Source organism: Solanum tuberosum, unplaced genomic scaffold, assembly GCF_000226075.1.
Source record: "Solanum tuberosum cultivar DM 1-3 516 R44 unplaced genomic scaffold, SolTub_3.0 scf00419, whole genome shotgun sequence".
NCBI lineage: Eukaryota > Viridiplantae > Streptophyta > Magnoliopsida > Solanales > Solanaceae > Solanum > Solanum tuberosum.
The window spans coordinates 5,211-18,846 of NW_006239338.1; the positions used below are offsets into that span (position 1 = coordinate 5,211).

At 32.8% G+C, this 13,636-nt stretch overlaps 2 protein-coding genes and 1 non-coding gene across 6 annotated transcripts; 1 reads left to right on the forward strand and 2 right to left on the reverse strand.

Moving 5' to 3' along the window:
• Window positions 1-1,261: 1,261 nt before the first annotated feature.
• On the reverse strand, window positions 1,262-1,334 carry TRNAK-CUU (transfer RNA lysine (anticodon CUU)). Its single transcript has one exon. It is a non-coding gene; the product is annotated as a tRNA-Lys (tRNA).
• Window positions 1,335-6,659, reverse strand: LOC102587024 (purple acid phosphatase 23-like). 4 transcript variants are annotated; one of them, XM_006362712.2, is made up of 8 exons: window positions 6,328-6,659; window positions 4,357-4,548; window positions 3,755-4,091; window positions 3,262-3,479; window positions 2,925-3,115; window positions 2,574-2,855; window positions 2,204-2,326; window positions 1,335-1,728 (listed from the first exon to the last, which is right to left on the reverse strand). In XM_006362712.2, the coding sequence occupies exons 1-8, from the start codon at window positions 6,578-6,580 to the stop codon at window positions 1,684-1,686; spliced, it is 1,641 nt and encodes a 546-aa protein (XP_006362774.1). In that variant the 5' UTR covers window positions 6,581-6,659; the 3' UTR covers window positions 1,335-1,683. The 4 variants fall into 4 exon arrangements, with proteins under 4 accessions (XP_006362774.1, XP_006362775.1, XP_015158657.1 ...); XM_006362713.2 differs by having other exon boundaries at window positions 1,335-1,732; XM_015303171.1 differs by having other exon boundaries at window positions 2,181-2,326.
• Window positions 6,660-9,415: 2,756 nt separating this feature from the next.
• On the forward strand, window positions 9,416-11,813 carry LOC107057970 (uncharacterized). Its single transcript, XM_015303157.1, has 3 exons — window positions 9,416-9,439; window positions 9,527-11,040; window positions 11,327-11,813. Exons 1-3 carry the CDS (start codon window positions 9,416-9,418, stop codon window positions 11,811-11,813), a joined length of 2,025 nt encoding a protein of 674 aa, XP_015158643.1.
• The last annotated feature ends 1,823 nt before the right edge of the window (window positions 11,814-13,636 follow it).

Sequence of the window (13,636 nt, forward strand, 5' to 3'; positions counted from 1 at the left end):
AAAAACAGGAGTTGGTGCGGATGACACTTGCAGTGTTTGTTGTCCTAGCGTAGCAGCTTTGTTTCTCGTAACAACTCCGAAACTTCCAAAGGTAACATCAAGAATGCCTTCAACTTCAGTAGAGAACTTGGAGCTAGTGGCCTTAGAGGCAGTTGATCGAGAGTTGTTCTTCATGAAAGTCATCTCGATGTTGTTTGATGCTTGAAAAGTTGAGATGAGAGGTAGAGATTGTCCCACTGGGCGTGCCAGAATTTGTAGACAATAAAATTCGCGTCGAGAAAACAATAATCAAGAACGGAAAATTATAGCAACAATCGTATTTATTATTTCAAAGTGCGAGTGTTACAATCTCTATGATTCCTCTGAATTCGCCTTTTCAAATATGATTCAAGGGCTTTAAAGCTTGATCTTGAATCTTTGATGAATTTGAACTTTGAACTTTATCTTGATCTTGACTTTTACTTGAATTCAAGGGCTTCGAGCTTGTTCTTGAATCTGATGGTCTTGATCTTGATCGTTCTTGAACTTGAATGCTTGAATTCTTAAACTTGTAGCTTTATAGAGAATTTTATGGCGTTTGTACCACGGATCTTCTCTAGCTTCTTGTTTAGAATTTTCTGTCTCCAATGAATTATGAGGACCCCTATTTATAGTTTTAGAATAGAGGAGTTGTGATTGGAACAGGATTCCCTTCGACCAATCAGATTTAAGTGACATGTCATATGGGCTTTATGGAGCGGGATTGTCATCTTTGACACATGTCATGACCCTATTGGTTTCTTTGTTTGACTTGGCGTGCCATGTCATTTGCCACGTGGCACCAAAAATGGGCCTCTAGGATGAGATGAAATTGGACTTGGCAAATCGGGCTCATCTACTGTAGCCCAAATCAATTAAATTAGATTAAATTCATATTTATTGGACTCAAATAATTAGCCCATAATATTTATTTGGACTAATATACTCATGAATTTAATATAATCCGAATCATTTTATAAATTTATATTTAATAAATTTTAAATGATTACAGTAATCTAGACGTTTTCTCAAGGATTATTAAAGCATGAATATCATGGAGTATGTGATTTTCATGATTTCATAGTTTCACTCTTTAGTTATAGCTAATTTTGATGTCTTTTTACTTGAGTCGAGTATCTATACGAACTATTGATTCATGAGAAACGTGAATTGTTTTAGCCACTATGGTATTACATGGGATTGAAACATATGTTTAACCAACAAAAAAAATTGATATAATTAACGCCCACCGTACGGCTCGAACCCACGACCACAGGGTTAAGAGCCTTGCGCTCTACCAACTGGGCTAGACGGGCATTTGTGATTCACCCATTGTTATACATTTACTTGGTATATAAACAATATTACACATATTGTAGGTGTGTCCTAGATATTTAAAAATAAACACATTACAAAGGCTGCATATAGGAATTCACCCATTGTTATACATTTACTTGGTATATAAACAACATTACACATATTGTAGGTGTGTCCTAGATATTTAAAAATAAACACATTACAAAGGTTGCATATAGGAATTCGCTGCTAACAACACCATCATATTATGATAACTCTAGTTTAAGCAATTTAGTCACAACTTCCAATTGAGTACTCAATGGTTGCCAATGAGGAAAATTATGTAACAAATAGGATACTCGTGCAGCTTCAATGTTCCAACGCCACTGGTATTGATGGACTCAACCTGCTATCCTGTCTTCAGTATCAATGCAATAACACAGTTGTTAGAACAAGAAATAGAGACAACAACAAGAGATTTGTGACTCGTGTACTAAAGATATGATATCGCAAAAAATAAAGCTAGCTATAGATGGTTGGTTACATGGTGGAGAACTGATAGTTAATCATTTAGATCATTGTCTCTCTTTTATCTTTTCAAGAGAATCATGTGATGCAACGTAACGATCACAGTTTCTTATATAGGCCATAAAGCAGATTTGCAAGAAAACTTTCATCCTGTCTGAAGTTAGTCTTAGAATGAAAGAAGTAGTTTTGGAGAGTCCGAGCAACATAGCTAGTAATAATAGAGTATTTTAACCGTCAAACTCTAACTGTTCAATAGACTCCATAACTACTTCACTTTATTAGTATATCACCTTTGAGTAAATCCATAGTTGAAAAAGAGAATGTCCATTTATAATCACCTTTGAGGTAGATGAAAGGGTACCTTTGAGTCAACAGAGCAAGTATGAGGTTGTCGTACTATGTATAATTGATCACCATGACTGTTTTCACGATAAATATCCTGATTGCGGTGCCAAGTCCACAACGCATGAGTTGAATTTACCATCTGCATCAGTATGAATGGAGAAGAAGAGAGTGTTGAACGAAAAATAAAGATCGATGATAATGGTAATAAAAACAAAGGACTAAGTTAAAGAGTGTCGACATGTCTATGGATTAGATGATAAAACACCTAAGCAAGTTGATACACAATCAACGCGCTGACTTGTTTTTGTTGCATATATTTCCTTTCAATAACTGCCTCTAGAATAAGAAAAGTAAGTAATACAGTTGAAGCTCTGGCTAATTTATACCTCCAGTATCCCGTGCCCGAAGCTGCTCTCTCTATATGCACTCCATTCTGGTTGTCTATCCCAGCAAAATTTTCCTTTGGCAGGTCCACTGCTAAAGTTCATGTGACATACACCTCCAAATTCTGGAATGTTGTCACCTGGTGAAGGACATTTCCCAGGATCATCTGCATGATCAGCGTCAACTTTCTCAATATTACCACCATCTCCGACTGTTATGTAAACAGGACCACATGGATCCAAAGTATAGTTGTAGACTCGATTCATTCGCTCATATGCATGTACCTGAGATAAGTCCTAATTGAAATTTTCTCAATCATTAATAGCCAGGATTAGGAGTATATTTCAACTTACATGACCGGAGAAAACTATATCAACGCGATATGTATATAGCATTTCTTCCATTTCCTGCCTCATGCACTCAAATTCTTGGTAGTGTGATGAATAGCTATTGTACCAAGGAGAATGCCATGCAGCCACCAGCCAAGGAGTCACGCCACGATCTACTTTTTCCAGATCATGCTGAAGCCAAGAATACTGAGCACCTGATATCAGTTTTTAAAAAAATACATCATTTAGTAAGATCAGTAGGCGATAAGCTCACATATTTGCAGCATTATCTTTCTTTATGCAAGTATACCTCAAATATTAGAAGTTAACACGCAGTGAATTAAGCAATTTAATGACTTACTCGTCTGATTATAGTCAACGTAGGCTCCTAGCATGATGAAATGGATTCCTCCGGCATTAAAAGAGTAGTAAAGGTTACTATTAGAGCCAGATTCCTTTGAAGGAACAGAATATCTTGTCAAATACGATTGGAATATGAGCCCTGCTGCTTGAGGTTCGATCTCATGGTTTCCTTCGATAACCATCATTGGAACTCTTGAGATTAACGGCTCCATAAACCTGAAACTCCAGTTTATTCAATTCAAACTTCTTCTCCGAAGCTTTTAAGCTTCTTTTCCATTTTCTAACAGTTCATTTTTCTGTCTCATAGGCATATATAATATGATGTTTAGCAGATTGTGGTTCATAACCACAATGTGTCTATTTGACAAAAACTCGGTGAATAGTGTAACTAGCATCAACACGAACCTCACACCTGAAACAGACAATTGCATAGAGCTAAAAAGTTTTAAAAGACTAAGGAGATTAGTTATGTGAGGAAAAGAATAGATGACCTTCCCCATCCATCCCATCGAGGTTGAAATGTTTCTCTTATCGGTGCATCTGGAAACTGACAAGAATAGCATGAAGCTCCTTTACCACCAGTGGTAAGGTATTGATTCGCGTAAGTTAAATCTCCAACCATCAATATCATGGAAGGATCATTCATTATGAGATGATCAATTGTTGTGGTTGTATTGCTTGTAAGACCTAAGTCACCAACAACTGCTATTCGTCGTGGATACTTGTTAGGTGCAGGCAATGGAAAGGTCTCAAATGCAAGTTCATCACTCATTGCTACTAAAGAACTATCACCACACTTGTAGTAATACTTTGTTTCAGGTTCAAGACCTACAGAAGAAAAGAAATTACTTCATTGCAACTTATACATCGTTTTATTAATCCTACACATCAAAGACTCGTAATTCAGAGGCAACCAGAGCCATGTACACATATATTCAGCTTCCAGTATACTAACAGAACTAAGAATAGTGAAAACATTTGCAAAAATGTGTTCTTTTCATCGACATGGATCTCAGTTTGAATCAGGAAAACAGAAAAAGAAGACAAGTGAGCCAAGGGAACATATGAAGTGGCTCAATGCAGATAACCTTACCATCAATCTTCACATGATGAATGATGCCAGAAGTGTAGTTCCATAGCCCTTCAAATGGATACAATTGACTGTAAACAACTGAAACTCCATTTTGCTTCATTGTGTACTTCCCACTTTCCTTCCCATACCATACCTCACTTGCCACTGTTTTCGGATCGTGTGGAGTCACATTTAGACCAATCTGAGCTTCACCTAAAAGCAATCACAGACTACTTTATAACAACTTCAACACAATTCCTATATTGCAATTGGTATACATCTTGATCTAAGATCTCTTAAAACCCATGGAAAGAATATAATAAAACTTGACCAAAGGAAACCAACATAAAAGGAAAATAGCATACAACCATTCCAGAACCAAAAATCCAAAAGCAACCATACAACAAACATTAATAAATCTAAGTTGAATGGAATGACAGTGTAAAATGTGTACATGCTCCAGTCAGGGAGGATCTAGGAGGGGGCGAGGGTGTTCATCCGAACCCCAACAACAACATACCTAGTATAGTTCCACTTAGTGTGGTCTGAGGAGGGTAGAGTGTACACAAACCTTATCTCTACCTCAGTGCTGAGGTAGAGAGGCTGTTTTCGATACATCCCGACTCAAGGCAAAATCAGTCTTGGAAAAGGCATAATGAAAGTACAATAGACAATAGATAGTAACAAAAACAACAAACAGGAACAAAATAGTTCTAAAACAAAATACTACAACTAAAAATCTACATGAAATAATATACAGATTTTGAATCCCCTAAACACAAGACTAGAGGTTGGCTAAGTGGTTTAGCGGATTCAAAATTCACCTCGAGGTTCTAGCAGTTTATCCACCCTCTTACATGTTTAGTGCAAAACATTTACCTTAAATTTACTTTAAGTAACCAGATTGCATAAACACTATTACATGTATTAAAGGTTAACTCATTAAGGGGTCGTGTGGCAGAGTGTATTAGATAAAATAATACATGTATTTGCTTTGTGTATTACTAGTACCTTGTTTAGTATTCTTTTTCAATCAATATATACCTAACACCTATTAGTAATGAAGGGGCTTTAATGCATGAATTAGCATGGTTAAAGACCCAATTACTCCTCGAAACTTTAAAAAAAAAAAATATGTTTTCCACCGTAGAGGGTATCTTTGTAAATAAATATATTCCTTTGAAAAATTATGCAATGCATGTTATTTATAACACACCAAACCAAACAAATGCATAAGAAATAATCTCTGCATAATTAGTACAAGCATAACTAATACAAACATTACTAATACATTATATTTAGTATTATTCTTATACACCCTATCAAACGACCCCTGAGTACTTTGAAATTTGACCAATTAAATCCATCTAAGTGAAATAGTGATATCTGAATTGTATACAATTCCTTGATCTTGGAATATTCCCCTAAGATACTATTCGAATTTGTATACATTGTTCCTTGATCTGGGAATATTCCCCTATGATTTTGAAGTTTATAAGGTCCTATAGCAAATTAGTAATCTCAAGTTATTTTACTTTCTTGATCTTAATTTGTTTGTCCGACTTTCCTTTTTAATCACTTCAAAAAAGATTGTCTCTTTACCTTTTTTGTAACTCTTTAATTTTAACTTTCCACACTAATACTTTCTTAAACTTCGTGCAAAATCAAATAATTCAAACAAATTTGTTTGAAAGGAATAATAAGTATACATGATATGAGCAAAAATTACTAGCTTAAAACACTGGATCTGCCACTGCCCACTAGCAATTAAGTGATGTGAACAAGATTTAGGAGTTAGACATTATTTTTCTTCAAAAATGTAGCTACTCAAAGAAACAAAATTAAACATAAAAGGGAAATCTCAATAACTCAGTTGATTGACTAACTGAACTTTCAGTTTTTCATTTTACCTTACAAGTAAGCCCTTACCCCCACACCCAATATTTTTCTTCAAAAAAACACAAAATATAGAAGAGTAACAAGATGATATACCAGTGATCCAAGAAATCCACATTGAAGATGAAGAAGTTGACAAAGCAAGAGCAATTTGTTCTGGAAAAAATGAAGTTACATTCCTCTTAAGCCTTGAATGATCCATTGGCAAATCATCACTTCCTTTATGCAATAAAGGATCAAATCTATGAGTTAGTGGCTTAAATGGTCCATCCAATGTTGTTGGTATTCTCTTAGCAACTATAATTACAACAAAAAATTGTAACCAAAGTGCAGAACAAATTTTCTTCATCTCTCAAAACTGGAATTTAGTTTAACAAAACATTCATGTGTTTCTTAAGTTGGTTGGAACACTTGAGCCATGAGTACAATTTGGATAATTTTTATTTTTTTTGTCTTTATCCATCGTAGTTTTGTTAGGGTTTTGACCTGATTTTCTTACTTTATTTAATTTGAAGTTTATTTTTTCTTAAAAGAAAAGAGAAAACATTACCATAAATGTTTTTTACTTTTCATGAATGAAAAATATATTTTTCTTCCATATTTGGTTTATTATTTCCTTAGAGAAAAAATATGGAATCCTATAAATAAATTGAAGATTCATATTCTCATATCAAAACACAATAGGATATGGAAGATTTTCTCCTAAACATAGTTATGTTATTTTTTAATATCAGTTTTCAATATGTAAGTCGTTTGACCAAATCATATTAATAATATATCTTTAGTATGTTTTTATTTGTCGTCTGATTTGTCAACCATATGATTTACAACTGTAAGCTTCTGCATAACGCCTCAATTACTTTCGAACCCAACAAATTTTAGATTTCGTGCATCTTGACTAATTTCACGCAATATATGTCACTTTTCATCAACAAACAGGTATCAAGTAACTCTATCCACTATGACTAGCCTAAATAGGAAGAATTACCAAATATTTTTTGTCTCCACTTAAAAATTAAACTCGAAACTTCATGATTCTCAACCACTTCATTGACCACTAAATTACGACTTGAATGATTTATCTATCATAATTATTAGCGGTCATCACTAACACTCACTATCAATCTGTTTACTACTCCCTCTGTCCTCTTTAACTTGTCCAATTTTGACATTTTACTTGTCCCTTTTTATTTGTCATTTTTCAAGATAAGATAATACTCCCTTTGTCTCTAATTACTTGTCCATTTTTCTTTTTTTAGTTGTCCCTAATTTCTTGCCAATTTTGACAAATCAAGAAAGAACAAATTTTTTTACCTATTATACCCTCAATTAATTACTTTGGAAAATGTAGAATTTCTTGAAAATCTTAAGTTTTTAATTCATTAACTACATAATTATTATGGATACAATAGTAAACTCCCTATATCAATCATTATTTTCTTATTATGTGTGTCAATTCAAAAGTGGACAAGTAATTAGAGACAAAGTGAATATTTTTTTTACATATTACACTCTCAATTTATTTAGAGAGTTAATATTTTTGAAAAAGGTAGAACCTCTCTTTAATGAGTAAATTGATTTTAATATTCTATCAATTAATAGGAATAAAATAGTAAATTTACTATATTAATTATTCTTTTCTTAATAACCAAGTAAATTGGAACAGAAAGACTACTTTTATTTGACACCATCAATGTTGGTTACCACATATTTCGACCGCCATTATCATTGATATTATCCTCTATCATATAATCTTTTTAAAATATTCTTTTATATTTCACTTCGTTCCGATTACTTATTCAATTATGATTTGACATATCTATTAATAAAATAATAATTAATATAATGAATTTATTATTTTACACTTAGTAATTGATAGGTTCCAAACATATTTACTCAATATATTTAAAAAAATATATTAATTCAAAGTTAATAAATTGAGGACCTAATAGGAAGGAAAAAAATTGTACTTTCTTGGTTTGTCAAAAATGACAAGTAAAAATAGAAAAATTTGACAAGTAAATCTAAAATGAGGGAGTATTATGTTAGATTAATTAGTAGAGGCAAAAGGGTCTCGTTAACCCTTATACTTGTATGAGTTTGTATTGTGGATCCTTCTACTTAACATTTTATCAACTGAACCCCTAAATTAAATAAAATACAATAAATTAAATCCCTCTGACCATTGATCATGCTTATGTGGCATTAAAATAGCTGAGTTGGTGAGAGAGTGTGACTACACGCATTTAAAGCGAGTGAACATCATATTTTAAACTTTAAATTTTAAATTATTAAAATTATATAATAAAAAAATTAAAAAAGAAAAGAATCCATCTTCTTCCCCACACCACTTTTTCAGCCGGGATAGTGTATTAAAAGTGACAAAGTAGTTTGTTAATTAGGTAGGAGTCCTCCAAGTTTTAAATATTAGGTAGAAGTGACAAATATATAATTAATATTAATGAAATTAAAAAATCTTTCCTCAACAGCCCCAAACTTTTAACTTTTACACTTTTACCCTATATTTTTTACCTCAAAATACCTAAAATTTCACTAAAATATATGAGAAGAAAAAAGGCGGTACTTTTTTCTCACCTGCAGCGTCTTCAACAACGAGCCTGAAGGACAACTACCAAGTCTTCAACGAGGCTGAAGTATGCTTCTCAATTCCCTTCTTCTTCTTTTTCTTCATCCTCATCATTCTTAATTTGTAAGCATATATGTGGTTTATGAGAAGATCTAACAAGAAAATTTTGTGAAAATGGATACCAAAAATTTTTGAACTTTTTGCACTGCATTGGTTCCGTTTGATCTTGAAATTAACTCAAAAGAGAATTATTGATAAGTATAAAAATTACTTTGTGTCCATTCTTCAGCTAGGTTTATTAAATCTAATTTGATTATTTCAGCCAACAACTTTCGTAGTTGTCTGGACAACTGCTGAAGTTGTTTGTAGAAATAAATAAACATCTCTGTCAGATATAGAAATTGTCTAACAACAGTCTGTAGCTATCGGACGATTATAGAAGTTGTCCCAACAACTACTGCAGTTGTTTGACAGTTGTGTTCAGTTGTTGGTCAACGGATTAGTTTTTAGGACAAGTAATATAATTGTGGGCAAAGTATTAATTGTTGAAATAAATAATTGAAGAATTATAGCAGTCTCCAAAGCTACTAAACTTTTATGCCAATTGTTGATAGTTGTGAGGTAACTAAATAGATGTAAAACAAGTAATCAATGTTCTTTTGCAATTTTGCAGTTCTTTGATGAATGTCTTACTTGTGATGTCTCCAGGTATTGTTTCCCTCTATGGAAGACCATATAATAATAGGAGTTGATTTACATGGTGAATGGGTGGAGAATCCTACTCGTTATACTTGGCGTTCGAAGGGCCGAGAGACAGTACCGATAAAGATAAGCGAGAATGTTACGTACGATGAATTGGTTGACATCATTGTTTCTAGGTTTGAATTAGATTGTGATAAAAATGATCTCTCTATTAGTTACATGCTTGGCTTTATTGAAAAGCAAAAAGGAGCTCCTTCTAGGATAAGAAACGATCTTGATTTGAGATTTTTTTTGGATGATCAAAGTAGGCCAATTTTAAGGATATCTGTGGTTGAGAAGATTATAGAGACTACAAATTCAGTTGTAAATGATGAAGAGCATCCTGTTACAATGGATATTCCTATAAATGAGGAAGCTTCACTACATTCGATATCAACACAAGGTAGCCGCTACACAGATGATGACGGCACATATTTTTATAAGGGTAAAATTTTCAAGGACAAGCAAGAATTAACTAAATTGTTGAAGCTTGCTTCCGTGAAGAAAGATCAAAGATTCAAATCTGTGAAGAGTTCTAAAGATGTGTATTGTGCTAGATGTGTAGATCAGAATTGTGATTGGTGGTTGCGAGCTACAAAACTTAAAAGTTGTAATAGATTTGAAATTACAAAGTATCGCAACATTCACTCATGTGGGGCACAACACCTTACAAGTCATCATCCACATGCCTCAGCAGATGTCATTGCAGAATACATACAACCTAATTACTTGAATGGAAAAGGTCCCTCCACAAAAGACATAAAAAATATAGTGCAAGCAGATTTGGGCTGCAAGATTAGTTACTGGAAATGTTGGAAAAGCAGTGAGATAGCAAAGGCTATGATAAGAGGGACACCGGAGCACGGATATGCAGTTCTAGATGGTTATCGTCATATGCTTATGACTATAAATGAAGGAAGCAAGACATCGTTAAAGCTTGATGACAAGGGAAGGTTCAAATATTTTTTTGCATCTTATGGAGCTTGGATTAGGGGGTTTGTGCATATGAGAAAAGTTTTAGCCGTTGATGGAACATTCTTAAGAGGTAGTTACGATGGAGTTTTGTTGTCTGCTGTCGCACAGGATACAGAAAATCATGTTTTTCCTGTTGCATTTTGTGTAGTAGATAAGGAATGTGATGCCGCATATGAGTACTTTTTTGAGAAATTGTTGGACATAGTCCCTGATACTTCAGAGTTGTGCATTATTTCTGATAGGCATCCAAGCATAGAAAAAACACTATCAAAATTTTACTCTGAAGCATACCATGGATGTTGCACGAGGCATCTTGGTGAAAATGCCCGTAAAAATTTTCATTGTGGAGCTTTTCTTGGACATTATTACCATGCAACAAAAGCATATCGGAGAGATGTGTTCCATGACCATTTTGAACAAATCCGAATTATCAATGCGGAGGTCGCTGATTATCTTGAGAATGTTGGGTTTCACAAATGGAGTAGAGCATATTTTCCAGGAAACAGGTAAACTTTCTTACTAGTTCAAACATAAATATTGCAGGTCTCTAACAATTGTTGTAGTTGTTGGAATAATTAGTATAGTTGTTCGAACAATTATTGTAGTTGTTGGGACAATTATTATAATCGTTGGAACAATTATTATAGTTGTTGGACAACTTTCATAGTTGTTTCAACAACTGCAGAAGTTGTGGGACATTAAAAACAGTTGTTTTCAAAACTACAATAGTTATTAAAAATCTGCAATAGTTTGTATTTTAATTTTTGATATTTTTGAATTTTTATATTTCAGATATGATGTATTGACCTCAAATATTGCTGAGTCTGTTAATGCAATGTTCAATGAAGCAAGAGAATTTCCCATTATTGCCTTGTTCAATGATATAAGCAAGAGATGGTCGGAAAAATTTCATGAGAGAAGAATGGCATATGCCAAGTTAAAAACCACCTTCGTTCCTTCAACTGAAACTAAAATAATGGCTAATAAGAGTCTGGGAAATAAATTATTGGTCCATCAAATTGATGAAGACACCTTCAGCGTCACCGCGGACAATGGAATCGCAATGGTCCATCTTCGAAGTAAAATATGTTCGTGTCGAGAGTTTGACTTGGATAAAATACCCTGTCAACTTGCTATGGCTGCGCTCAGACACAAATTTGGAGATGAATATGGCAAGATTATTTATGAGTACTCTTCTCCGTATTATAAGGTAGAGTCATATATACTTGCATATGCAGATCCAATCTATAGTGCAAGCAGATTTAGGCTGCAAGATTAGTTACTGGAAATGTTGGAAAAGCAGTTGGAAATTTTAGAGAGAGTAATACCTCCACCTGAAAAAAAAACTAAACTGGGAAGGAAGCGGCTGAAACGAGTACCTACTATAGGAGAAGTGGTTTCAAAGAAAAGAAATAAATGCTCTCTATGTAAAAGATTTGGCCACAAAAAAACTTCATGTCCTACTAGATCGAATGAAGTTGTAGGAACAAGTAATGGTGTAGTTTCATGAGTTATTATCGTATGCATAACATGTATTTACAGATGCTATGATTAGTTCAAACAATTATGTAGTTAAGATTTTTATTAGATGTATACCAACAACTTCAAAAGTTGTTGGTTGTCGCACAGGATACAAAAAATCATGTTTTTCATGTTGCATTTTGTGTAGTAGATAAGGAATGTGATGCCGCCTATGAGTACTTTTTTGAGAAATTGTTGGACATAGTCCCTGATACTTCAGAGTTGTGCATTATTTCTGATAGGCATCCAAGCATAGAAAAAACACTATCAAAATTTTACTCTGAAGCATACCATGGATGTTGCACGAGGCATCTTGGTGAAAATGCCCGTAAAAATTTTCATTGTGGAGCTTTTCTTGGACATTATTACCATGCAACATTTAACAATAATTGAAGATCGATAGAGTTATTTTGTGAATTATTAGTATAAACTAAGTCGTTTAGTAAAAATTAAAGATCAATCGAGTTATTTTGTAAATTCTTAAGTATAAACTAAGTTGCTTAGTAAAAATTAATGATTGATCGAGTTATTTTGTGGATTATTAAGTATAAACTAAGTCGTTTAACAATAATTGAAGATCGATCGAGTTATTTTGTGAATTATTAAGTATAAACTAAGTCGTTTAACAATAATTGAAGATCGATCGAGTTATTTTGTGAATTATTAAGTATAAACTAAGTCGTTTAACAATAATTGAAGATCGATCGAGTTATTTTGTGAATTATTAAGTATAAACTAAGTCGTTTAACAATAATTGAAGATCGATCGAGTTATTTTGTGAATTATTAAGTATAAACTAAGTCGTTTAACAATAATTGAAGATCGATCGAGTTATTTTGTGAATTATTAAGTATAAACTAAGTCGTTTAACAATAATTGAAGATCGATCGAGTTATTTTGTGAATTATTAAGTATAAACTAAGTCGTTTAACAATAATTGAAGATCGATCGAGTTATTTTGTGAATTATTAAGTATAAACTAAGTCGTTTAACAATAATTGAAGATCGATCGAGTTATTTTGTGAATTATTAAGTATAAACTAAGTCGTTTAACAATAATTGAAGATCGATCGAGTTATTTTGTGAATTATTAAGTATAAACTAAGTCGTTTAACAATAATTGAAGATCGATCGAGTTATTTTGTGAATTATTAAGTATAAACTAAGTCGTTTAACAATAATTGAAGATCGATCGAGTTATTTTGTGAATTATTAAGTATAAACTAAGTCGTTTAACAATAATTGAAGATCGATCGAGTTATTTTGTGAATTATTAAGTATAAACTAAGTCGTTTAACAATAATTGAAGATCGATCGAGTTATTTTGTGAATTATTAAGTATAAACTAAGTCGTTTAACAATAATTGAAGATCGATCGAGTTATTTTGTGAATTATTAAGTATAAACTAAGTCGTTTAACAATAATTGAAGATCGATCGAGTTATTTTGTGAATTATTAAGTATAAACTAAGTCGTTTAACAATAATTGAAGATCGATCGAGTTATTTTGTGAATTATTAAGTATAAACTAAGTCGTTTAACAATAATTGAAGATCGATCGAGTTATTTTGTGAATTATTA

Bases quoted from the DNA above. Each gene is read 5' to 3' on its own strand.
- LOC102587024 (XM_015303170.1), bottom strand. From the start codon at position 6,580: ATGAAGAAAATTTGTTCTGCACTTTGGTTACAATTTTTTGTTGTAATT. The intron at 3,480-3,754 runs GTCATCTATTCT...CTGGAGTTTCAG, and splicing joins CGATGGGATGGATGGGGAAG to GTTTATGGAGCCGTTAATCT. The intron at 2,327-2,573 runs GTATAAATTAGC...ATACTGATGCAG, and splicing joins TCGGGCACGGGATACTGGAG to ATGGTAAATTCAACTCATGC.
- LOC107057970 (XM_015303157.1), top strand. From the start codon at position 9,416: ATGCCAATTGTTGATAGTTGTGAG. The intron at 9,440-9,526 runs GTAACTAAATAG...TGATGTCTCCAG, and splicing joins CAATTGTTGATAGTTGTGAG to GTATTGTTTCCCTCTATGGA. The intron at 11,041-11,326 runs GTAAACTTTCTT...TTTATATTTCAG, and splicing joins GCATATTTTCCAGGAAACAG to ATATGATGTATTGACCTCAA.